The following is a 23,917-nucleotide window of genomic DNA, read 5'->3' as shown; positions in this document are numbered from 1 at the left end:
TGGCCACTCTGGAGGGCTGAGAGGAGGGAGTCATGTGACAGGTGAGGGGTGCAGTTGCCTCACTTGCACCTCATTTTCATGGGGAGGAAGGGTTGAGAAAGAGGAGCTGGGTGTTCAGCAAACTTTGCTTATTCAAAGCACTCAATCCCAGCTGGACCCTGCCCCACCCTCAACTCCCATCTTCAGGGTGGTCCCAGCTTTCTCTTCAGCCTCTGAGAGACAGACTCTGGCGCTCAGGACCCCACCTCTGTGGGGGCCCCTTCCCCCAAAGTGTCCACTTGGGGAACAGTACCCCTAGCTCATGCCCCTGCTGCATCTCATCTGGGACCAAGAGGCCCCTGCTCTGAGGCGACCAGACCTCATGACCTGTCTCTCAGTGCCGAGCAGCACAGAGAAGGAAGCCCTGAGCAGGAAGTGCTGAGGCGCCGGGTGAGGGCGGGGGCTTTGGGGAGGGGAGCCCGGCCTCCATGGGCAGGAGCGGTGACCACAGCCCCCCGCTGCAGGCTGGCGGGAGGAGGCTGATTTAAAAGGCAGATGGGCCTCTGGCCGAAACACTTCGTCCTGCACCCTGTGGGCTGTAAGAGCACCAGACTTCCGGACTAGCTGGGGCGGGTGCTATGTGAGCCCGGCTAGGCTCCCCTCCTGCCCGCCCTCTTTCCTCCCCTCCTCCCGAGCTCTCTGCCTGCCCAGCCTCTCCAAAGAGGGACTCTTGGCACCATGTCTCTTCTCAACCCTGTCCTGCTGCCCCCCACAGTGAAGGCCTATCTGAGCCAAGGGGAGCGCTTCATCAAATGGGATGATGTGAGTGGGGCTGGAGAGGGCTGATGCGGTGATGGGGTGGCGGATGGGCTGCTGCGGGCTTTGCCAGGGGGACTGGGTTGGTTTATGTCTGCCAGGATTCAGGCGCCCGTGTGGCTTGGCCAGGCAGCTGATACAGCTGCCCAGATAAACAAACCTGGGGGTGAGGGTATGTGCCCAAGCCTGTGTCCCTCGGCGGCCAGGGGCTAAGGCTCTGTGTGTGGATGTGAGAGGAGGATGGCTGCTCGGGTGGTCGCAGGAGGAAGCCTCTTTGGGTCTGGGTCTCCCCTTCTCCCTAACCCCCAAGAAGAGTAGGGTGTGTTTCTCCTGGTCTCAGTGAGGGAGAGAGGAAAGGTGCCCCAGAGCCAAGGCCGGACCAGAAGCAGAGGTGAGCCAGGCCTCTGCTCCCAGCATAAGCACCTGCTCCTCTGCACCCACCCCGGCCTGTCCTGGGGATGTCCCGCTCCCTGCCAGCGGCTGTGGGATGACCCTGAGCGAGTGAGACCTGGAGGCTCTGCTCCCCGGCCCTGGGAGGGAACTTATAGACTTCTGCTTTTGCCGGCTGCTCTCTGCCTGGCTCCCTGACGCCTGCCTGTCTGCAGGGAATGGGGAAACCACGCTTTGTCCTGCACCTCTGTCTCCATGTGTCTGCTCCTTCTCAAACTGGGCCTCCTTCCTAGCTTCTGGTTCTCCTGGACCCTGAAAATGTGTGTGTGGCCACAGGCCAGGCATTCTCTGGGCAGGGAAGGGGAAGGATTTGGGGTCCTCCTCAGGGAGGGGAGGCTGCTGGGCTGGCCTGGTGTGAGAGTCAGAGCTGGCTGGTCCCAGGGAGGGAATCTGAAGGCTGGGTGGTGGGGCAGGAGGGGTGGGCCCTTAGGGCTGGTTCCTCCTCCTCGCAGGTGGGATGAGGGGGGCCATGAGTTACGGCTCTCAGGCCTTTGGGACTGGGCTCGGCTGAGTAATCCGGTGGCCATGACTGTGGGGAGTGGCCCGTGGTAAGGGGCCTTCTGCTTTGACAGGAGTGGTGTAGCCACTGCGGCATGGTGGAGGTATGTCCCAGGAGTCTGCGGGACGAGGGAAGTGGCTCAGAATGAAAAGTGAAGTGGCCTCTCTCAGTTCCTCCGGGAAATGTGTGTAACCTTAGCGTCATTATGGACGGGGATGTGCCATGTGGCCTTCTTTGCAAGCCAGCCTCCGTGTACCCAGCGGGCCCGCTGCCCTCCCTGAGGCAGGGCACTGCAGGGTCCCGGACCCTGCCTCCCACGAGCAGGAAGCTCCCGGTCTCAGGCACATGCACCTGCCAGATGAGGCTCTGCTCTCAGACTGCCTTTGGTCCAGCTGGCAGATAACCTGGGTATTGGATAAGTACAGTGCGTGTAATGAGCTCTCAACTTAATTTCGTGTCCCAGAGCCCCTTTACAATGTATTCTGTGGGAGAAGCTCCCCTATGACCCCCGAAGGACACTCAGCCAGTCATGAGACATTTCATCTGCTCTTGGGGAATAAACAAGCCTATGGACTCTTTTCCTCACGAAGCCCAGTCTAACTTCAGAGACTAGTTATCTCAAAACTCCAACCTGACTTAGAATGACATCTTCTACCCCACCTCCAAGAATGGTTTCAGGTGAGCTGCAGACGTTCTGCGAAGGCCTGTGGGGGGATCCCCTGCTCCTCCTCTATGCCTACTAGGAGTGGGGTGCACAGAGGGATGGGGCAAAGAGGTACTGATGCTCTTAACGGAGCAGCTGCTATCATGGATTGGGCCTGGCAAAAAGGTCAAGACTTCTTTTTTTTCTCATGCATATTTTTGAGGATTCTTAGGAGACCCACCAACCACCTTCCCCAAACTGGGGAATCTTTTTCCTTAATTAAAAAAATTTTTTTTGGCCCGTACCACACAGCATGTGGGGGTCTTAATTCCTTGAGCAAGGAAGGAACCTCTGCACCCCCACCCTGCGAAGAAAGTGCAGAATCTTAATCACCAGACCTTCCAGGGAAAACCCTGGGGATCTCTTACTTAGGGGCCTCCTGGGTTTGTGCTAAGTACTTCAGTCGTGAATGACTCTTTGCGACCCCATGGACTGTAGCCTGCCAGGCTTCTTTGTCCATGGGATTCTCCAGGCAAGAATAGTGAAATGGGTTACCATAACCTCCTCTAGGGGATCTTCCCTACCTAGGAATTGAACCCATGTCTCCTGCAGCTCCTTCATTGCAGATGGATTCTTCACCCTTGAGCCACCAGGGAAGCCCAAGGTCCTCCTATCATTTCTATTTCAGGAGGTCACTTGAAATTACTTCTTCAGCCCCTCAGAATCCAGTTACCACTTTCAGTTTCTTGCAACTTTGGCTTTGCCCCTCTCCCACACAGGCCCATTTTGGACCCAGAAAATACGGATTTATTGCCCTACAGACTCTGGGGGTTTGGGCTCACTATCACACCACTATGACTCTCTCTCTCCAATAGTCAGCCCGTATGTCACCTAGGTAGGTGTCAGACCCCACAACCTCAGGGGTGACAAAAGCTTTCCAAGTGCAGGAGGTTTAAGGTGAGGGGTCAGGCCCCCCAACCCTCCCTTGGGGAGGCAAGGGAACGGAGTTCACAACATAGCTTTTTTCAGAATTAGCAGTGTTCTCTTCCCTCTCATATCCTAACCACCCCGGATTTGAGAACATTTTTCTGGACCATTTCCTTTGTAAGTTTTGCATTTGTTCTGGTTTGGTGTGTAGCAACTACCATGCCTTGTTGGAAACTTCAACTTTCGTATCTTGTTATTTGTGCATGCAAAGACCGTTAAGATAAAAGGCAGCCTGTGTGCTCTGTGAGTGGAACAGGAGTTCAGAAGGGAGTTCATTCTTCATTCACTCACTCCTTCAGCAAACGCGGTGCACAGAGCTCATGGTCTAGGAGAGGCTTGTTTCCTGGGAGTCTGTGAGCCCCTGGGGATTTCTTAGATAGGGTTCTACATCTGAGAACCGGCTCTTACCCTGTTGCTGCAGCGTGTCTCAGGAAAGGCTTTCCAGAACCTCGTCTTTGATGATATTTTAGGCAAGAAAGTTTGGGTGCTTGTGTTGGGAGGTGGGAAGGCATGTGGGACAGTTGGGTGGTTGGGATCCACGGATGGGAGGACTGGGCAGGCAGGAGCTAGGCTGCTTTGCAGGGATTGGGTTCTCGGCTCTCACTGTGTTTAGTTCTCCTGGAGGTAGCATGGAGTCTTGGTGAGGAACATTCTACTCCAGTGGTTGAGTTGTGGGCCTTGAAAACAGGGTAAGGTGGGGGCCAAGACTCTTGCTTGGGATCTAGAGGGAGAACTTCTATTTGAGATTTAGAGGGGAAACCCTCTTCTCTTCCAGAAATGTCATTTCCAACCCTCTACCCCTTCCCAGCCCTGGTTCAGAGCTTTTAAGGCTTATACCCCGCCCTTAGCTCTGGAGAACAAAGAGAAATACCCACAGACCCCTGGGACAGCCACCTCCTAGGCAGATGGTGAATTCTGAAACCCCTGGCTAGAGCCAGGAGTGCTCAGCCTGAAGTTTCAGAGCAGGGGGCTGACTCCTTCTTTCTGTAGGAAACGACGATAGCCTCTCCGGTTATCCTCCGTGTGGATCCCAAGGGCTACTACTTGTACTGGACATATCAGAGTAAGGTGAGGCAGCCCCTGTCTACCATGGCCCCGAACTCCTGCCGACCCATCGAATCCAAGCAGCCTCTTGACACAGGGGTGAAGGTGTGGATGCCAGCAGTATAGAGTGACCTGAAGGGGTGGCTCCATGGGACCCCCTGTGGGTGGGTCTGGCTGCTTTGGGAGGGAGGACCCCAGTGAGGACCACGACTGCCTTGGGCCCCAGTGCTCCACCCTTAGCATCTCTTGGAGAGAGAGAATGGAATTAGAATTGCTGCCAAAGGCTGATTCCCTGTCTATGGTTCTGGGTAACCTTGAGGGTCCAGAGAGATCAGAGAAGTCTCAGCACATGGGCAGAAAGAAGGGTGGGGGAGTCTGGAGAGAGTGCATCTGGGATGGAGGTGGGGAGATGAGGTCACAGCTGCCCAGTAATTTGAGTGGCCAGGAGAGGCATGGCTATAGAGGAAGGGAGGAGGGTCGTATGAGGAAGGCGAACCACTTGCTGAGAAGGGAAGTTTGCAGTCTGGGAGACCCCACAGTCTTGGCATCTAGAAAAGGCAGTTGGCCAAGATGTGAAGGGGTGTAAAGCTTCCTGCCCTTCATCCTCAATCTGATGTCTTGGTCCACATCCCGTCTTTGCTGCTACTAGGAGATGGAGCTTCTGGATATCACCAGCATCCGGGACACCCGCTTTGGGAAGTTTGCCAAGATGCCCAAGGTAAGTGGGCCCAGAGGAGACCAGGCTCAGCACAGCCATCAGCTCCATAGGGTAGGGGTCCCTGTGGGGGCGGGGAGCCTGATCTCTGGAGCGAGCCAAGGGTCTCTCCCTCAGCCATGAAGGGGTGTGACTGCCCCCTGGCTTGCTGGGGCTTTGGTATCAGGACACAGTGAATGGAGATGTTGCACGGCAAGCTCTTGCCCCTAGAGCACCCCAGGCTGTCTGGGAGGTGTGGCTAGCCCCCTCTCCCCTGCCCTCCAAACGCTTTGCCTGTTTTTGCCTAATGCTGGTAAGGAAGTTGGAGGAAGGGATTGGTGGGAAGCAAGATTCCCTGAACCTGGGGACGAAGAATCTGTCTTCAAATGAGAAATGGCAAACAAAATACACAGAACTTGCAAGCCCCACGGCCTTGGTTTGTCTCTTCCTGTGGGCCTCTCCTTCCGTGGCTCCCACGATGGGCACAGATGAGATGCCCTCCAGTGAGCCAGATTTCACGTGGCTGAGAAGGAGAGACAGGGGATCCACGGTGCAGAGGGCCAGGGGCACACTGCTGATCCCCACTGTGTCACCACCCGCTGCAGAGTCAGAAGCTCCGGGAAGTCTTCAACATGAACACCCCTGACAACTTCCTGCTGAAGACGCTCACAGTGGTATCCGGCCCTGACATGGTGGACCTCACCTTCCATAACTTCGTCTCCTACAAGGAGAACGTGGGCAAGGTGTGTGGGGAGCACAGGTCAGGGCCCTGGGGACTGCCCGGAAATCCCAAGGGATGGGCCTGGGCTGTGGGGTGTGGTGGCACCTCTGGGGTCGGGGACCTGACTGCTGTGTTTGGGGTCCTGCAGGACTGGGCTGAAGAAGTACTGGCTTTGGCCAAGCACCCGCTGACAGCCAATGCCTCCCGCAGCACCTTCCTGGACAAGATGTAAGTGCCCACCTGCCTGGCCTTCAGGGTTAAGTGTGCGGGACTGAGCCTTGACAGGCTGCTTTCTGCCCACCAGCCTTGTGAAGCTCAAGATGCAGCTTAACCCTGAGGGGAAGATTCCCGTGAAGAAGTGAGTCTCCCCTATTCCCTCCCCATGTCCTCCCCTCCCCTCCTCCAAGCTCTTCAAAGCCTTCCCTCTCCAGGCCCGACACCCCTTCTTTGCCTGATGCCTTTCTCAGCTGGTAAAGAATCTGCCTGCAATGTAGGAAACCTGGGTTCTATCCCTGGGTTGGGAAGATCCCCTGGAGAAGGGAAAGGCCACCCACTCCAGTATTCTGGCCTGGAGAATTCCATGGACTGTATAGTCCTTGGGGTCGCAAAGAGTCAGACACAACTGAGAAACTTACACTTTTCACTTTCACTTTCTCTGCTCTCAGTTTTTTCCAGATGTTCCCTGCTGACCGCAAGCGGGTGGAAGCTGCCCTCAGCGCCTGCCACCTCCCCAAAGGCAAGGTGAGTGGTTCTCCTTTCTCAGCCCACTCCTGGCATTCTCCTCCTCACCTGAGTTGCCTCTGGCTGGAGGGCAACTTAGGCAGGCCTCATGGGAGTGGGGAGGGCAGAAATGATGGTACAGTCCTGGCCAACAGCCTGAAAAACCAGGTAAGTCTGGAGCCACCGACTCCTGACATCAGGAGCAGTGACAGAACCAGGGCAGGGGGCTGAGGTGCCCAAGTTCAGAGTAGGTTGGTCTACATTCCTTCAGCTCAACACATGAAAACATCTTTCTTTCCACTGGTGTGCTTGCATGCTCAGTCATGTCTGACTCTTTGCAACCCCATGGACTATAGCGCATCAGGTTCCTCTGTCCATGGAACTTTCCAGGCAAGAATACTAGAGTGAGTTGCCATTTCCTTCTCCAGGGGATCTTTCCAACCCAGTGATTGAACCCAGGTCTTCTGTGTCTCCTGCATTGCGGGCAGATGCTTTACCACTTGAGCCATCAGGGAAGCCCCTTCTTTTTACTTAAGTAATTACTTTTGAATTACAAGTTGTATGCGGGGTCACCCTTAGGTGACTTACAGAAAGGAGCTGTCTGGGCAAACACAGCTCTGAGCCAGGGTTCCTGCCTGGCGGGGGTGGATCTCAGGCCCCCATTCTCCCTTGGTCAGTGCCTCAGTATAGAGTACCACCCGGAATCCATGGAGTCTTGTCTCCTGATAAGAATTTGGAATGTTATAAATAAATAAAACTCAGGCCTCACTGACCACCTGTCCACATGAATCCCAGGAGGAATCCTTCCCTGCGGTCAGCTCTATGGAGCTGGGGACCCCTTGGTGCCATGAGTCACAGAGGATGCAAGCTGGGGGTTGGGGAGAAGGTGTGAGTGGGCTCCTGCTAGGGCACCATGGCTGCTGTCAGTAACATCCATGCTTCTTTACTCCCACCTCCTGAGCTCCCACCTTGACCACATCCTCCTTATTGATCAGTTCTCCAGCGTCGCAGTAGGAGCCCCTGAGCCATCTGTGCTTGTAATCGGTGGGTCCAAGATTCAAGTCTAGCTCGTCTGCTCAGAGCCTCTGCTCCAAACTGAGACCGATATTGGCTTTTCAGAGTGAACCTGGAAAACAATTGATGGGTTTTTCTGGAATGAAAAGCAAAGGCACAGAATTCTTGAATGCCACCAAATCTACTTTTCGTTTCTGTTTCTATAGATTTGTCTCTTCTGGACAATTCATGTAAATGGAATCATACAATATGTGATTTTTGATATCAAGCTTCATTCATTTAGCACAATGTTTTCAAGCTTCATCCATGTTGTAGCATCTATCAGCACTTCATTCCTTTTTATTGTGGAATAATATTCCATGGTGTAGATGTCTGTTCAACAGTTGATGGACATTTGGGTCATTTCCACTTTTTGGCAATTCTGAATAATGCTTCTATGAATGATTTTGTCTGGACATATGTTTTCAAGTCACTTGGGTACATACCTAGGGGTGGAATTTGGGGGTTATATAGTAACTCTATACTTAATATTAAGTATGACCCCAAAATTCCACCCCTACGTATGTACCCAAGTGACCTGAAAACATATGTCCAGACAAAATCGTTCATTAATATTCAGAGAAGGCAATGGCACCCTACTCCAGTACTCTTGCCTGGAAAATCCCATGGACGGAGGAGCCTGGTGGGCTGCAGTCCACGGGTCGCTAGAGTCAGACACGACTGAGTGACTTCACTTTCACGCACTGGAGAAGGAAATGGCAACCCACTCCAGTGTTCTTGCCTGGAGAATCCCAGGGACGGGAGAGCCTGGTGGGCTGCTGTCTCTGGGGTCACACAGAGTCAGACACAACTGAAGCGACTTAGCAGCAGCAGCATACTTAATATTTTGAGGAAATGCTAGACTGTTTTCCAAAACGACCATACCATTTTATAATCCCACTTGCATTGCACAAGTGTCCCAATTTTTCCACATCTTCACCAACACTTGTTACTCTCTTTTTTTATTTTTTACTTTAGTCATTCTGTGTGTACAGTATCTCATTGTGGTTTTATGCTCTTTTTCCACTTGGCTACACCCCCTGGCTTGTGGGATCTTAGTTCCCTGACCAGGGATAGAACCTGTGCTCCCTGCAGTGGAAGAGTGGAATCTTAACCACTGGACTGCCCTTCACTGTGGTTTTGATTTGCAATTACCTAAGGATAATGAGAAGGCATTAGCTTGGAGAAGGCAATGGCTACCCACTTCAGCATTCTTACCTAGAAAATCCCATGGACAGAGGAGCCTGGCGGGCTACAGTCCATGGGGGTCACAGAGAGTCAGGCATGACTGAGCGACTAAGCACGTACACACAGTTTATCCAGATTTTCTTCAGAATGTCTTTTAAAAGTGCAAAACCCTTTAAAATGTTTACTAGTTGTATTGGTTTCCCTGGCTGCTGCAATAAATTTCCACAAACTAGGTGACCTGACATATCAGAAATGTATTCTCTCTTGGTTGTTGTGGCCAGATGTCCACAATCGAGGGCTGCGCTCCCTCCAGAGGCTCTGCAGGAAACTCTCCCCTCGCCTCTCCCAGCTCTGGGCGGCTGTTGGCATTCTTTGGGTTATGGCCGCATCTCTCTTTCTGCTCTGTGTTCACATTGCCTTCTGCTCTGTGTAATCTCCCTATGCCTCTGTCTTATAAGGACACTTTTGTTGTAATTTCAAGTCCACTGAGACAATCCAGGATAATTTCATATGAAAAGCCCAAACTTAATTACATCTGTAAGACCCTTTTTCCAAATAAGGAGACATTCAAAGGTTCTGGGGATTAAGATATGGACATATCTTTTTTGGAGGTGACCTTTAGCCCACTACAGTCTGCCTTCTGGATCCCCAAATTTATGTCTGTCCCCTGTGCAAAATATATTCACCCCACCCTAATATTCCCCAAAGTCTCAAACCTGAAGTTTAAACTCTCATCCAAACATCATCAGTTCGAAATTCCTAAATCTCATCTGTGTGTGTTGTCGCTCAGTTGTGTCTGACTCTTTGTGACCCATGGACTGTAGCCTATGAGGCTCCTCCGTCCATGGGGTTTTCCAGGCAAATCTCATCTAGATCAGCTAAATCAGCAACAGGTCAAAATCCTGGGGCAAAATTCCATTACATCTGTGAAAGTGAAGTCGCTCAGTTGTGTCCGACTCTTTGGGACCCCGTGGACTGTAGCCCACCAGGCTCCTCTGTCCATGGGATTCTCCAGGCAAGAATACTGGAGTGGGTTACCATTTCCTTCTCCAGGGGATTTTCCCGACCCAGGGATCAAACCCAGGTCTCTCACATTGGAGGCAGACGCTTTAACCTCTGTGCCACCAGGGAAGCCCTATTACATCTGTGAATCAGTGAAAAAGACAACAGGGCTTGTGCTTCCAAAATGCAGTGGTGTGATAGGCATATGATAATAGTCATAGACATTCTTATTCCAGAAGGAAGAAAATGGAACAGACATAGAAAGGAGTTCCTTGTCCTGATGATTTTCAGAAACTGGCCCAGCAGAATCCCCTTCCCTTGTGGCTCAGATGGCAAATGCGGGAGACCTGAGTTTGATCCCTGGGTTGGGAAGATCTTCTGGAGGAGGGCATGGCAACCCACTCCAGTGTTCTTGCCTGGAGAATCCCATGGACAGAGGAGCCTGCAGGACTGCAGTCCATGGGGTCGCAAAGAGTTGGACACGACTGAGCAACTAAGCACAGAACACAAGGCTAATGATGTTGAGCATCTCTTCATATGCTTATTGGTCATTTTCATATCTTCTCTGGAGAAACATCTATTCAAATCCATTGCCCATCTTTCAATTGGACTGTCTTTTACTGTGGCATGGTCAGTTACTGGATATCAGTTATTGGTCAAATATTGATTTGCAAATATTTTCTTCCATTCTGTGGTCTGTCTTTTTACTTTATTGACAGTGTCCTTTGGAATACAATTTTTTTAAAAATATGGAGTACTTCATGAATTTATGTGTCATCCTTGCACAGGGGCCATGCTAACCTTCTCTGAAGGAATATAAAAATTTTAAATTTGGATGAAGTCCAATCTGTCTATGTTTCATTATCATTCCTTGTGCTTTTTTTGTGTCTCCAACTATTGTTGTTGAACTGTCTATTTCTCCCTTCAATTCTGTCAATTTTGCTTCATGCATTTTGAGGTTCTGTTGTTAGGTACATTGTTTATATGCAAATTGCTTTCTTTTGAAAATTTATCCTTCACTTAAAAAGAAAAAGATAGCCCACAGCTTTGACAAACAGCCCCACTTGCTTCTCACCTCTTTCCTTTCCTGTTCTGGTCATTCTTAGTTCAAATTCTGTCTTAGCCAAGAGACTCGTGCTCATTCACTCAATCGTGTTTGACTCTTCGTGACCCCACAGACTATAGCCCTCCAGGCTTCTCTGTCCATGGGATTTTTCAGGCAAGAATGGAGTGAGTTGCCATTTCCTCCTCCAGGGGATCTTCCTGACCCAGAGATTGAACCTGTGTTTCCTGCATTGCAGGCGGATTCTTTTACCACTGAGCCACCTGGGAAGTGACTAGCTGAGGTCAATTCAGGGGCAAATCAAACTAGCTAAGATGCTCTCTGCTCAGCAACAAGGGCCTTGAAAAGTAGGGGCTCAGGGTACCCTTGATGCTCTTCTGTCTGCCCTGAGCCATCCCTCTCCCCAGGTCCCCTTGCACAGGGCTGGGCCTAGTCTGAGGTTCCTGGTGTTGGGAGGTGGACCCAGGAGTCATCAGTGACTCTCTATCTCCCAGAACGATGCCATCAATCCCGAGGACTTCCCAGAGTCCGTGTACAAGAGCTTCCTCATGAGCCTCTGTCCTCGTCCAGAAATAGATGAGATCTTCACTTCCTAGTGAGCTTCTTGGGCTGGGCTGGGCTTGGGGAAGGGGTGCTGGCTGAAATTCCCACCTGCCATGCTGATAATTAGGTGATGTTGCTGGAGAAGGGGGTTGTCTGAGTCCCCTCTCACCCCAGCCCAGGGGATCTAGAGGGGGACCTGTGCTCCTCTCTCTGGCCTGCAGCCACTCCAAGGCCAAACCGTATATGACTAAGGAGCACCTGGCCAAATTCATCAACCAGAAACAGCGTGACTCCAGGCTCAATTCCCTGCTGTTTCCGCCAGCGCGGCCTGACCAGGTGCAGGGCCTCATCGACAAGTATGAGCCCAGCGGCATCAATGTGCAGCGGGGTGAGGACTGAGGGAAACTTGGGCCTTCCATGGACCTTTCCCGTCCCCGTAACTAGGCTGCAACCCTGACAACCACCCCATCCCCCAGGCCAGCTGTCCCCCGAGGGCATGGTGTGGTTTCTCTGCGGGCCAGAGAACAGTGTGCTGGCCCAGGACAAGCTGCTGCTGCACCACGACATGACCCAGCCACTCAACCATTACTTCATCAACTCCTCCCACAACACCTACCTGACAGGTGGGCCCTGGCGACCTCACAGCCAACCTCTCTTCTTCTGGGCCCTGTTCCTGTCCCCTGAATCCCCTGCAGGGGTTGCCCACAGGACAGCCCCCCGTGATGGAGAGGGGCGGGGCAGAGCAGGACTGCCCTGGAGTGAAGCCCCTGCCTCTCACCCCTCCTCTGGCTCAGCTGGCCAGTTCTCAGGCCTCTCCTCTGCTGAGATGTACCGCCAAGTGCTGCTGGCAGGCTGCCGCTGCGTGGAGCTGGACTGCTGGAAGGGGAAGCCCCCCGATGAGGAGCCCATCATCACCCACGGTTTCACCATGACCACAGACATCTATTTCAAGGTGAGACTCGGTGTGCAGAGGCTGGTGACAGGGGCACTATTGAAGGGCCCTGGGCCAAGAGCCTCTGGGGGTTGGGGGTGGTGAAGCAGGAGAGGAGGGATGGCTGGGAGGCCTTGGACCAGTGTGGGGAATAGAAGGGACCAGAAGGGACCAGAAGGGACAGGGGCCAAGAGTCGCCCTCCAGTTCTATACGTGTGTTGAAACTGGAGAGTGGACAACGGTGCCTTTTGGGGAGTGGAAGCACAGCACTGACCTCCTTCTTCCCCACGGGGTCCCTTTCTCCTCCAGGAAGCAATCGAAGCCATTGCAGAAAGTGCCTTTAAGACCTCCCCTTATCCGGTCATCCTGTCATTTGAAAACCACGTGGACTCGTGTGTATCCCGGCCACCCAGCCTTGTTCTCTTCCCTGGCCCTGTCTCCCACCTGCTGCTACCCTCTCCACAGTCATTCCCCAGCCTCTTAGCCATGCCTTCCAGCTCCCTCCCAGGTCTCCTCACAATCTCCTTGGGACTGCGGGCTCTCCTGCCTCTGTCCCTACCTCCCCAAATTCCTGAGCCCCTGATCTGGGTCATCAGGGGGCACAAAAAGATGGATAAGAGGGTAGAGAGGAGCAGCTGAACACGACCCACATCTGCTCCCTGCAGACCCCGCCAACAGGCTAAGATGGCCGAGTACTGCCGGACGATGTTTGGGGATATGCTGCTCACAGAACCCCTGGAGAAGTTCCCGGTGAGAAGACTTCACTGTGGGGCATCTGGGGCTAAGGGCTGGGGACCCAGGGCAGGGTGCCAGGATGCTGGGACTCCCCTCAAGGATTGTTGGGTCCTATTGTCTACCACATGTCAGACCATGCTGGGCTTGAGGGACATGTCAGTGGCAAAGGGGCCAGTCCCAGCGCTCAGACTGCTTACCCTCTAGTTGGGAGGCAGACAAGTAACCATGCCATTATAACCAGTGGCTGCTTTAGGAGTACTTGGGGCTCCAGATCTGGTCCTGGGGATTAGGGAAGGCTTCCTGGAGAAGGTGATTATTAAGCTGTAACTTAAGGGAGATAATGGATTTATCTTGATGACAGTGGGCAACGGTGTTCCAGGCAGACTGAATAAGGTGAGAAAACATCACTGAGGAGCTGGGATAAGTTGGGTCAGACAGAGGACTGGTGCCCTAGGTGGAGTGAGGAGACACGAGGCTGGAGAAGTAGGCAGGGCGCAAGTGGAGGGCAGCCTGGCCTGAAGGAGCTTAGGCTATACCCTGAAGGTGAGGAGATGGCTGAGGCCTCTCTCTCTTCTCCCACAGCTGAAACCTGGCATCCCCCTGCCCAGCCCTGAGGATCTCCGAGGCAAGATCCTAATAAAGAACAAGAAGAACCAGTTTTCTGGCCCTGCATCCCCCAGCACGGAGCCGGATGGGGAGGCTGAGGGTAGCAGCCCACCCAATGGCCCTGTGGGTGAGGATACAGGTGAGCTGGCCTGGGAGGAGTGGGGGTGGGCATGGGCATGGGGGAGCATCTGGAATGGGAGAGAGGGGCTGGGCCTGAAGGGGAGAGCCAGCCTGGTGTGGGGTCTCCTGGTGCCCCCAGTACTGACGGAGCTGTATGTGGCAGTGTGGGCTGGTGAGGAAGGGGCTGAGTTGGAAGAGGAGGAGGTAGAAGAGGAAGAGGAGGAGTCAGGGAACCTGGATGAAGAAGAGATAAAGAAGATGCAATCAGATGAGGTGTGTGGGGAGTCCTCCAAGCGGGGGTGTGGGGCCGGGCTCTGTTCTGGCCTCTTCTCTACCCTCCCCCTCCTCCCTAGGGCACAGCGGGCCTGGAGGTGACGGCCTACAAGGAGATGTCCAGCCTAGTCAATTACATCCAGCCCACCAAGTTCATCTCCTTCGAGTTCTCTGCCCGTGAGTTAGCACGGGGTGGTGGGAAGCTGGAAGTCAAGATTTGATGCAGGAGAAGGCCCTTTGGACGTGTGTCCTGACACCAGAGCAGCCTGATGGGTGGGGGTGAGAGCCAGGCAGGTCCTCCCCTCCCTTGGGCTGGGAGCCCTGTCTATAAATACCCAGCAGAGGAGCCAGGCAAAGGGCATGTCTAAGTGGCAGTGGCTCCCAGTGTGCTGTCACTGTACTGGGAACTTGGCAGCAAGCAGAATGCTCTGGAATGTGTCGGTGACAGGCAGGTCATTTACAGCAGGCCACCTCAGCTGGGCGTCCGGGGGCTCCTGTGGTCTCTGGGGCATGAGAACTCCTGGGAGGGGGTGGATGGCAAAGACACCAGCCAGAGCACAGTGCCTGTCCCCTTCCCTTTCTGAGCGCACCCGTGCTGTTTACCTTTATCTTCTCTGGACATGCTCACAGCGAGTTCCTCTCACCCTCTATGCACGTCCCCATCACCAACACCTGTTTCTGTGTCCACTCTGCGATGCTTCTCATCCCTGAACCCCCAGCCTGCGCCCTTTCCTGTGCACCACTCTTGCTGTGGGCCCCTAACCTCTGTGCCCTGTATTTCATGGCACGTTCCTGACCTCTGGGGTCATCTCGGTGTGTTCCCCACAGTCCCTGTGTGTGCCCAGGGCATGCATCCCACCCTCCAGGGCTCTGGCATTCACAATCCACCCCTGTTGTGTATCCACTGTGCATACCCTTTATCCCAGGACACACCGCTACCCACAGAGATCTGCACATTTCCTGCCCTGGGACTGGCCCCTCAACCCTCAAGCATACCAAAGGGGAGGACAGGTTTATGGGAGGGGACAGCCTGATGTGGACTCTCCATCATTCTCTATGCAGAGAAGAACCGAAGTTATGTTATCTCCTCCTTCACGGAGCTCAAGGCTTACGACCTGCTCTCCAAGTCCTCCGTGCAGTTTGTGGAGTATCCTCGAGATCTCTGTAGCCAGGGTCCCTGGTGGGGTGGAGAGGCGGGGGTCCTGGGACGAGGCTCGTTGGGTCTGTGGTCCTCCCGGTTCCTATACTCCATGGCAGCTACAACAAGCGCCAAATGAGCCGCATCTACCCCAAGGGTACCCGCATGGACTCCTCCAACTACATGCCCCAGATGTTCTGGAATGCCGGTTGTCAGATGGTTGCCCTCAACTTCCAGACGATGGGTAAGGGCATGATCAGGCCCTTAAGAACCTTCCCCTACCCCTCCCACCTTTACCCCTTCCCTGGGGAGGAGGAGGTGGTCTTTGAAACAGACTTGGGGGAGCTGATGTTCAGTTAGGCTGATGCAGTTGGGTGGGTGCACCTGCAGGTGTGTGAGCGTTTAGTGCCTCGGCTCATACCTGTGTGACTGCAGGTACACCAGTGTGTATGTGGTGATGCCAGAGTGCTGGCAAGGGTTCTGGCGTTCTGGCCGCTCAGCCTGAGTGGGGCTGTGGGAACCCCTGCTCCACTGGTCTCAGCTCCCACTCTGAGTGTGAGGTCTGGTCGTGGTTTTGCTCCTGCTGACTTCGGGCTGGGGGCCCTTCCTGAGAGATGAGACCCTAAGGAACCAATATGGGATATGAGAAACCCTCATCCTTACAGCCCTCCCAACCTCCCTGCTCACAAGATGGGAAAGGCGGGGAAATGTGGAGAGGCTGTGTGCAGACTCAGAGCTGGGGCTCCCTGCCTGACTGTCCCTGTCCCCCCAGACCTGCCCATGCAGCAGAACATGGCGCTTTTCGAGTTCAACGGGCAGAGTGGCTACCTCCTCAAGCATGAGTTCATGCGTCGGTTGGACAAGCAGTTCAATCCCTTCTCAGTGGACCGCATCGACGTGGTGGTAGCCACCACCCTTTCCATTACGGCAAGGCCCTGAGGTGGACAAGTAGCCGGGAGGGCTGGGGTCTTGAGTAAAAAGACACAGGAGCCCCACCCCTCCATTCCCAACCCCCTTCCCTGATATCCTGAAAACTTCAGCCCCAGCCAGTTTAGCGCAGTAGCAAGTTGCCTTGGAAACTGCCTCCTCCTCTGCACTGGAGGCTGCCTCTTGGTCCCCATGGAAACCAAGGGGAAGGGCTGAGGCTGGGTTGGGGGAGGGGAGAAGAGTGGGCAGAGTGGGGCAGCAGGAGCCCCAGGCCCTGGGGGAGGGCCCTGTTCCTTCCTCACTGGGGAAGGAGGTGGGGAAGCCCACACCTCTTCCCTGAATGCTGGAAACACCCTGGATGCCAGAGCTTAGCCGTAACCTTTGAGCCACACAGCCTCTACTCTGTGGCCAAAATTGAACGGGGCTCTTCCCAGTACCCAAGAATGGATGTTTCAGCCAAGGGGCTGGAGGACTTAGGTTCTGGGCATGGCCTGAGTAGGAAACTGATACTGATCTCCCGTGCTACGGCCCACCCCTCCAGGTGATCTCTGGGCAGTTCCTGTCAGAACGCAGCGTGCGCACCTATGTGGAAGTGGAGCTGTTTGGCCTTCCGGGGGATCCCAAGAGGCGCTATCGCACCAAGCTGTCACCCAGTACCAACTCCATCAATCCGGTCTGGAAGGAGGAGCCCTTTGTCTTTGAGAAGGTGGGGGCGGGGCCTAGGGCAGGCAGGGGCTGGGACCTGCCCCTCCTCCTTGGTCTCTACTTGTAGAAGAGGATATACATAAAGGGAGTTCTTTGAACCTCCTCCTCTCCCCACCCCTCACCTGTGCCTCCTGAGTTTCAAGAGTTCAAAAACCAAGTTTACAGAAATTTACTTGGTGGGCAGGTTTTGTGTGTGTGTCCAGGTGTGTATGCCCATGCTTGTTCATGTTAGGATTAGAGGCAGAAATGTGCCCTCTCAGACCAGGGTGTGGGGGCCCAAGGAATCATGGGGGTCTTTTGCGCCCACTGGATACTTGTTGACAAAGCTGCCAAGGGCTGTCTGCAGCAGGCCCCCGGAGCCCAGGCCATATACCCAGCTCTCTGCCCTGTGTGGACCAGCCGTGACAGGAGCTGCTAGGATGGCTGTGTGCATGGCTTAGAGTGGGCCTTTTGTCCTCAGCAAACCTGGTAAAGTTCTTACACTGACCCTAGATTTCTGGAGCCAGGAAGGGGGAAAGCCTGGCTGCCCCCTCCCCACTCCAGCCTGTCCTGAACTCTCCCCAGATCTTGATGCCTGAGCTGGCTTCCCTCAGAGTCGCTGTGATGGAGGAAGGCAACAAGTTTCTTGGACACCGCATCATCCCCATCAGTGCCCTGAATTCTGGTGAGGACAGGGGTCCTTCTTTGCTGTTCCCAATGGGTCTGAGACCAAGACCAGTATTAGGATCCTGTCCACAGGATGGGGCAGCTTCAGGAAGGTAGCCCTGTCATGTTATCAGCCCAAGAAAGTGGGGCAGGAATAGTACCTCTCCAGGAAACTGACAGAGGTTGAGACCTCTGCCCACCCAACTGAATGTCTCTAATTTTCCGGAATTACTGGCGCAGTTTCCCAAGCAGCTAACACTCACTGGGCACTTAAAATGCTTTAATGGCTTATAACACATTCTCACTTTATTTTGAGAATAACTACATGAAGTGGGCTTCCCCAGTGGCTCAGTGGTAAAGAATCTGCTTGCAATGCAGGAGCTGCAGGAAGCACAGGTTCGATCCTTAGGTCAGGAAGATCCCCTGGAGGAGGGTATCGCAATCCACTCCAGTAGCCTTGCCTGGGAGTATCCCATGGACAGAGGATCCTGATGGACTACTGTCCATAGGGTCGCAAAGTTGGACATGACTGACTCCACTTAGCATGCATGCAACCACATGAGGTAGACACTGTTACCCCATTTCACAGATGGGGAAAGTCTCAGAGATTTAAAGTAATCTACTCAAGATCACACAGCCAGGAACCAGACTAAAGGCAGGAGTGTTGAGTACTGGGCTGCTGGCGAGCAGCGCTGGAAGCAGTGGGCTCTGGCTCACTGGCCATTTGGTATGTCCCACAGGATACCACCATCTTTGTCTGCACAACGAGAGCAACATGCCGCTCACCATGCCTGCGCTCTTTGTCTTCCTGGAGATGAAGGACTATGTGCCTGACACCTGGGCAGGTAGGAGGCCCATGGAATGCCGGGAGCCCCAGGCTATCCATCCTCTCTCCTTTCTCCTCAAGCCAGCCTCCAGAGGAAGGTAGAACAGGGCGTCCTGGGGCAGGCGAGGACAGGAGAGACTCCGAGGCACATCTCCTTACCAGGCCTACCATATCCCTGTGCACCCAGATCTCACGGTGGCCCTCGCCAATCCTATCAAGTTCTTCAGTGCCCATGATAAGAAGGCTGTGAAGCTCAAGGAAGCCATGGGAGGCCAGCCCGAGGTCTGTGTCACCAGGTCTCCTGCCAGGGCCCCCCACAGGCCTGCCCCATCTGCAGGATGATGAGGGTGGGGGCGGACTCCAGGGCTCAGAGTGAGAGGCACCTTCCCAACCCACTCTTGCAACAGGGTCCCTTCCCTCTTGGGAATCACCCTGCCAGCCAGGTCAACGGGGCATCGGCTCCAACAAGCAACGGGTCAGCAGGTACGCGCTCGGTGTCCTCCCACCCATCCGAAGGGCATAGGCACATCCCAGCCTGGGGGCAGCTTTTCATTAAAAATAAAAATAAAAAGGCAAGACCTGGGGAGGGAACAGCTGCGTGTGAAGCCTCGGGCTGGGCAGTGCTCAGCCGGCGGCCCACATGGTCAAGGGACTGGGCGGGGTGCAGCCGAACCCGGGGGCCCGCAGGGCACCCCAAGAGCCTCGCCTTTGGCTCTTGCAGCAGCCGGGGCCAAGGCCAGGGAGGAGGCCACGAAAGAAGTTGCGGGTAAGGCCTGCTGAGTCCGAGAGAGACGTTGGGGTCGAGTTTGGGGAGGGTCGGGGACTCTGTGGCGGGGGGCGATTCCCCGGGGCGGTTCCCGGGGGGGCGCACGCCTCACCCTGGCCCCCACAGAACCGCAGACCGCCAGCCTGGAGGAGCTGCGGGAGCTGAAGGGCGTCGTGAAGCTGCAGCGACGCCAGGAGAAGGAGCTGCGGGAACTGGGGCGGCGCGGCGTGCGGCGCTGGGAGGAGCTGCTGCAGAGGGGCGCGGCGCAGCTGGCCGGGCTCCGGCCGCCGGGCGCGGGGGTCAGCGGCGGGTGCAGGGGCCGCAAGCTCGGCCCGGGCAAGGGATCCCGCAAAAAGAGGTAAGGGCGGTGGCGGTGGCCACGGCGGCGGCACCCTGCCCTCGGCGGCGCGGATGGCCTGGGGCTCACAGCCTGTTCCCACGTGGCGGTCTCAGGACCTTGCCAGGCGAGGACACCGCCGGGGCGGCGTCGGCCGAAGGCCCCGAGGGCGAGGACGTGCGCCTTCGAGAGATGAGGGACAGGCTGGAGCTGGAGCTACTGCAGCTGGGCGAGGAGCAATGCGAGTGTGTCCTGAAGCTCAAGGAGCAGCACGCGGCCCAGGTGCCAGAGTCCGGGAGGGGAGGGGAAGGAGAGGAAGCGACGGCCAGACCCCACACCTTCCGCGCATTGCACATCTTCCGCGCATTGCACATCGAAGGGCTTCTCTTCTGCTTGGCTTAGCCGGTTCTTCCTCTCCCTCAGCAAATGACCAAGATGATGGAGCTGGCCAGGGAGAAACAGGCTGCAGAGCGGAAGACCCTCAAGGAGACCTTGGAGACGTATGCCTGCCTCCCTTCTACTCCTGACTCTTACCTCCTAGGAAGGCCCAGGCTGCAGGAAACGTCTTCCTGATGCCTGTTTCTCTGCAGTGACACCAAAGAGATGAAGAAGAAGCTGGAGGCCAAGAGGCTGGAGCGGATCCAGGCCATGATGAAGGTCACCACAGACAAGATGGCTCAGGAGAGGTGAGCCCTGGAGGGGAGGCACAGGACTTAACTCCGGGCCTGGTGCTGAACAGGAACCACTCCAGTGGGAAGGGGCCTCCCTACAAGGGGATCCTGACTTGCTTCTCGGTCTGCTGGTTCTTGAAAGGCGATTCCACTTCTGTTGCCTCTGAATCAAAGAATGTCCTCCTTAGGCAAAAAGCAGATGCCACCACTGTTTGAGCAGAGAGGAGAATTTAAGGGGAAATTAAACATGCCAAGAGGGAAGCGAAACCTTGGGACAACTGATTTCCACCTACACTTTCCCATGCATGCCTTGAGGAACAGTGCATTTTAGTGAGGAAGCCCCTTCCCTCAGAAGGCCCCCAGGGCTCCCAAAGGCTCCTCAGGTCCTCCGTGGGTCTGTCTGCTTACCCCTCTAGCTGGTTCCCAGACCAGACATAGATCTTCCAACCACAGATGATTCTATGATGAAGTTCTCATTTTGCCTACACCCTGTGGAGACTTTGTCCTACCCAGCTCTTCTCAGCGGCCTCTTACCTCATCTGAGATTCTGATCACCCCAACAGGTTGAAGAGAGAGATTAACAACTCCCACATCCAGGAGGTGGTGCAGGTGATCAACCAGGTGTGTTAGAGCTATGTTCTTCCCAAACACACTCTCTCTGAGGGAAGAGGTGGTCCCAGGCCTTTACTCTGCCCTTAGGAGATGCACTGTCTCGGTTGGCCCAGGCAGCTAGGGATGGCGCAGGAGCCAGTGGGGGAGGGGCTGCCCCTTGGCCATCTGGGGTTCTAGTATTTGTACAGAGGTTGGGACACCAGCCTAAAGGGGTCTGTATCTGCCACTTACTCCTGCCCAGATGAAGGAGAACCTGGAGAGGCACCAGGAGAAGTTGGAGGAGAAGCAAGCAGCCTGCCTGGAACAGATCCAGGAGATGGAAAAACAGGTGGGTGTAGAGGGGCTGGGGGGACCACTACCCAGGCCCACAGCAGAGCTGGCCTGGCTCCAGGGTGTAAAGGGACCGGGCTCTGGGGAGCTACCAGTCAGGAGGTGGGAGGAGAGGAACTGGCCCCTCTCCTGAGGGGTCAGGGCTCTGGTTCCCAGGGGGTCATGAGGCATTTCTGCAGATCTCTTCGCTTGGTTGGCCGACCCTCCCCTGGGAAACCTGCCTGATGGGCTCCATTTCCCACCCTGATCTCCTGGGCAGTCTGAACAAACCAGGCATCTCCGGGTTCAGTTCCACTGTCCTGGGGAGGGAGAGGGGGGCAGGTGGCCCATCCTGAGACAGTGGGTATTCTTCACTGTCCCCACAGTTCCAGCAGGAGGCGATGGCAGAGTACGAGGTCAAGATGAAGGGCCTGGAGATGGAAGTGAAGGAATCAGTGAGGACCTGCCTCCGGGCCTGCTTTTCCTCTGAGGAGGAGGACAAGCCTGAGAGATCCTGTGTGGTCTCCAGGGAGCTGTGTGAGCAGGACACACTCACAGAGCAGGCAGAGACCCAGGAGAGCCACCTCTGATGCTCCCATCCCATGGGGACATCCTGCGAGGACATTCATTCTTTTCTGGGACATGGCTCCAACCCCTGGAGGAGAGGGCCCCTTGCGTTCTGAGGTGCAGGAAGCTGGAGCTCCCTTGGACACTGGAGCTCCTCCCTCAGCTGCAGGCAAAGGTGGAGGCTGGAACCATGTGGGGCCTCTCTGGGGCCTTGAGGCCCTCTCCAAGCCAACATCCTGCTCCTCCTCCCCTCCTCTCTGAATAAGTGTCACATATTTGTGGAGGGGAAAAATACGACCGGGGAGGCAGGAAATGGTGTTCTGGCCCCCCACTCTTGCCTTTCCTAGTGAGCCACTCTGGACTCAGTTTCCTCTCCTGGAGGGTTAGACCTGGCCACCTGGAACCTCCACTCCTGCCCCTGTAGTTCAAGCAGGGCCAAACTCCCAAACCTAAGGCGGACGGCTTAGCCTGGCTCCTAGGCCCCATCTCCGGCTTGCCCTGTGTTGACCTCATTGTCAGTTCCCAGATACAGAGTCTGGCACTTCCTTCCAGTTCTTTGGGGATGGATGGCTGCCTCCTGCCTGTGGGGGATGGGAGGCTGATGTGGAAAAGCTGCCTCAGCTGTATGACCCTCAGGCCACTGAGACAACCGGGGCTGGGGGAGAGGGGAGAAAGACGGTCTGTTGTGCTCTCTCCCACCCAAAGCCCAATCACCCCTTTTCCAAGACCTGGGGGCATTTCCCAGCATATGCCCCCGACTCAGACTGTCTGACAAAGTCAGCACCATTTTCTCTCCTGACTGTATGAGGTTTATTTATTTTTCTCTAACTCCTACTAAAGAACCCTGTCCCAAGATTTTCTGCCTAAGTCTGGCCTCTGTTCTCTGGCTGAGAAATGGGAGGCAGGCAGCAGAGTAGAGTGCCCCTCAACTGAAGTGCACTGGGGTTAGGGGTGCGAGGTCCCTTCCAGAGCACAGTGGGAAAGCCCTGCCTCTGGGTTTGAAGAGGATTCACTTCGCCTTCTGCCAGCCCTGATGCCATAACCACTGGAAAATGACATCACCCTTCTGCTCCACTCCCCACCCAAATGTGGCCTCCTTGGCTCTGCCCTCAGGGTTGGGGCAAAGAGCAAAGGTGTCCCCCACCCTCTTGGGGAATCAGAATATTTCAGGCCAACTGGGCCCCTTGAGACAGACTTAGTGGTCAGATTTTTAGACTCTTGTGGCAGTTAGGGCTGACCCCACCATATGCTGTAGGAGGCTTTGTGCTTGCATCTGCCAAGTGGCTCAATTGTCTCTGACTCTGTGACCCTATGGACTGTAGCTCGCCAGGCTCCTCTGTCCATGGGGATTCACAGGGATTCTCCACACAAGAATACTGGAGTGGGTTGCCATGCCCTTCTCCAGGGGATCTTCCGCACCCAGGGATTGAACCCGGGTCTCTGCGGCCCCTGACCCACCGGGGAAGCCTAACACCTATTGAAAGTGAAAGAAAAGTGAAAGTGAAGTAGCTCAGTCATGTCCGACTCTTTGAGACCCCATGGACTGTAGCCCACCAGGCTCCTCCCGCCATGGGATTCTTCAAGCAAGAGTACTGGAATGGGTTGCCATTTCCTTCTCCAGGGGATCTTCTGGACCCAGGGATCAAACCGGGTCTTCTGAATTCCAGGCAGACACTTTAACCTCTGAGCCACCAGGGATTTCCCTAACACCTATTGACACAGTCTCAAATCCCACATGAAGACAGGCCCTGGCTTGGAAGAGGCAGGGTGCGGGGGGGGGGGGGGGGGGGGGGGGGGGGTAGATTCTGGGAAGAGGTTGTTTTCTTATCAGAGAATTATAGCAAATGCCATTAGCTATGAGCACCTGTGCCTTTGGAAAATAAACAGGAGCCCCTCCCCCCATTCCTCTGGGGGCCGATCTCTGGGATGCTAGCAGTCTCTCATGGCACGATGAGGCTGGGGCCCTGCTCATTCACAGAAGTAAGTCCTGTCATTGATCAACCTGCATACACGCTGGAGGCAGCTAAGCCTGGGACATCTACATCCCAGGCCAGTGTTCTGTCTTCAGCCCTCCAGCTGAGCACTCAGCTGCCCCCTCTCCTCCTCAGCCCAGGGGTAGAACTTCACAGGGATGAGCATCCAGGCCTAAAGGAACTCACTGACCTAGCCAGAGCCAGCACCAAATAAGGCCCCCTGGGCAGTTCCCAGCTTTGGTCAATGGCCGCTCACTGGAAGTAGACTTCCTTCTCTCTGCCTCTCAGTCACTTTGGGGCAACATCCCTAGGCCTCCAGCCTGGGGCTAAGATGCCCAGGAATGGGGGAGAGGATGCAGTCCTGCTTCCTGGAG

General features: G+C 55.0%; 1 protein-coding gene and 1 non-coding gene across 6 annotated transcripts; one reads left to right on the top strand and one right to left on the bottom strand.

Annotated features, from left to right (window-relative positions):
- The first annotated feature begins 469 nt into the window (after positions 1 to 469).
- Positions 470 to 22,425, top strand: PLCB2 (phospholipase C beta 2). Of its 5 annotated transcripts, XR_011258183.1 has the most exons (33): positions 470 to 801; positions 4,365 to 4,442; positions 5,068 to 5,136; positions 5,718 to 5,855; positions 5,982 to 6,061; positions 6,138 to 6,191; positions 6,499 to 6,574; positions 11,354 to 11,454; positions 11,624 to 11,790; positions 11,879 to 12,025; positions 12,197 to 12,354; positions 12,643 to 12,725; positions 12,999 to 13,083; positions 13,651 to 13,813; positions 13,958 to 14,067; positions 14,148 to 14,244; positions 15,130 to 15,214; positions 15,325 to 15,449; positions 15,978 to 16,132; positions 16,674 to 16,838; positions 17,184 to 17,305; positions 17,402 to 17,501; positions 18,223 to 18,327; positions 18,496 to 18,590; positions 18,716 to 18,791; positions 19,033 to 19,074; positions 19,201 to 19,432; positions 19,528 to 19,693; positions 19,835 to 19,911; positions 20,002 to 20,097; positions 20,646 to 20,703; positions 20,936 to 21,022; positions 21,390 to 22,425. XR_011258183.1 is itself a non-coding variant. In XM_069596031.1 (32 exons), the coding sequence occupies exons 1-32, from the start codon at positions 718 to 720 to the stop codon at positions 21,591 to 21,593; spliced, it is 3,558 nt and encodes a 1,185-aa protein (XP_069452132.1). In that variant the 5' UTR covers positions 470 to 717; the 3' UTR covers positions 21,594 to 22,425. The 5 variants fall into 5 exon arrangements, 3 of the variants coding, with proteins under 3 accessions (XP_069452132.1, XP_069452131.1, XP_069452133.1); XM_069596031.1 differs by lacking the exon at positions 17,184 to 17,305; XM_069596030.1 differs by lacking the exon at positions 17,184 to 17,305 and having other exon boundaries at positions 19,030 to 19,074.
- Positions 10,540 to 10,642, bottom strand: LOC138444441 (U6 spliceosomal RNA). The gene has a single exon (XR_011258470.1). It is a non-coding gene; the product is annotated as a U6 spliceosomal RNA (small nuclear RNA).
- Positions 22,426 to 23,917: the final 1,492 nt, after the last annotated feature.

This window comes from Ovis canadensis, chromosome 7 (genome assembly GCF_042477335.2).
Source record: "Ovis canadensis isolate MfBH-ARS-UI-01 breed Bighorn chromosome 7, ARS-UI_OviCan_v2, whole genome shotgun sequence".
In the NCBI taxonomy this organism is placed as follows: Eukaryota; Metazoa; Chordata; class Mammalia; order Artiodactyla; family Bovidae; genus Ovis; species Ovis canadensis.
Note: the sequence above shows the minus strand (reverse complement) of the source record. Positions and strands in the feature narration are given on the sequence as shown.

Bases quoted from the DNA above. Each gene is read 5' to 3' on its own strand.
- PLCB2 (XM_069596030.1), top strand. From the start codon at position 718: ATGTCTCTTCTCAACCCTGTCCTGCTGCCCCCCACAGTGAAGGCCTAT. The intron at 6,575-11,353 runs GTGAGTGGTTCT...TCTATCTCCCAG, and splicing joins GCCACCTCCCCAAAGGCAAG to AACGATGCCATCAATCCCGA. The intron at 21,023-21,389 runs GTGGGTGTAGAG...CTGTCCCCACAG, and splicing joins TCCAGGAGATGGAAAAACAG to TTCCAGCAGGAGGCGATGGC.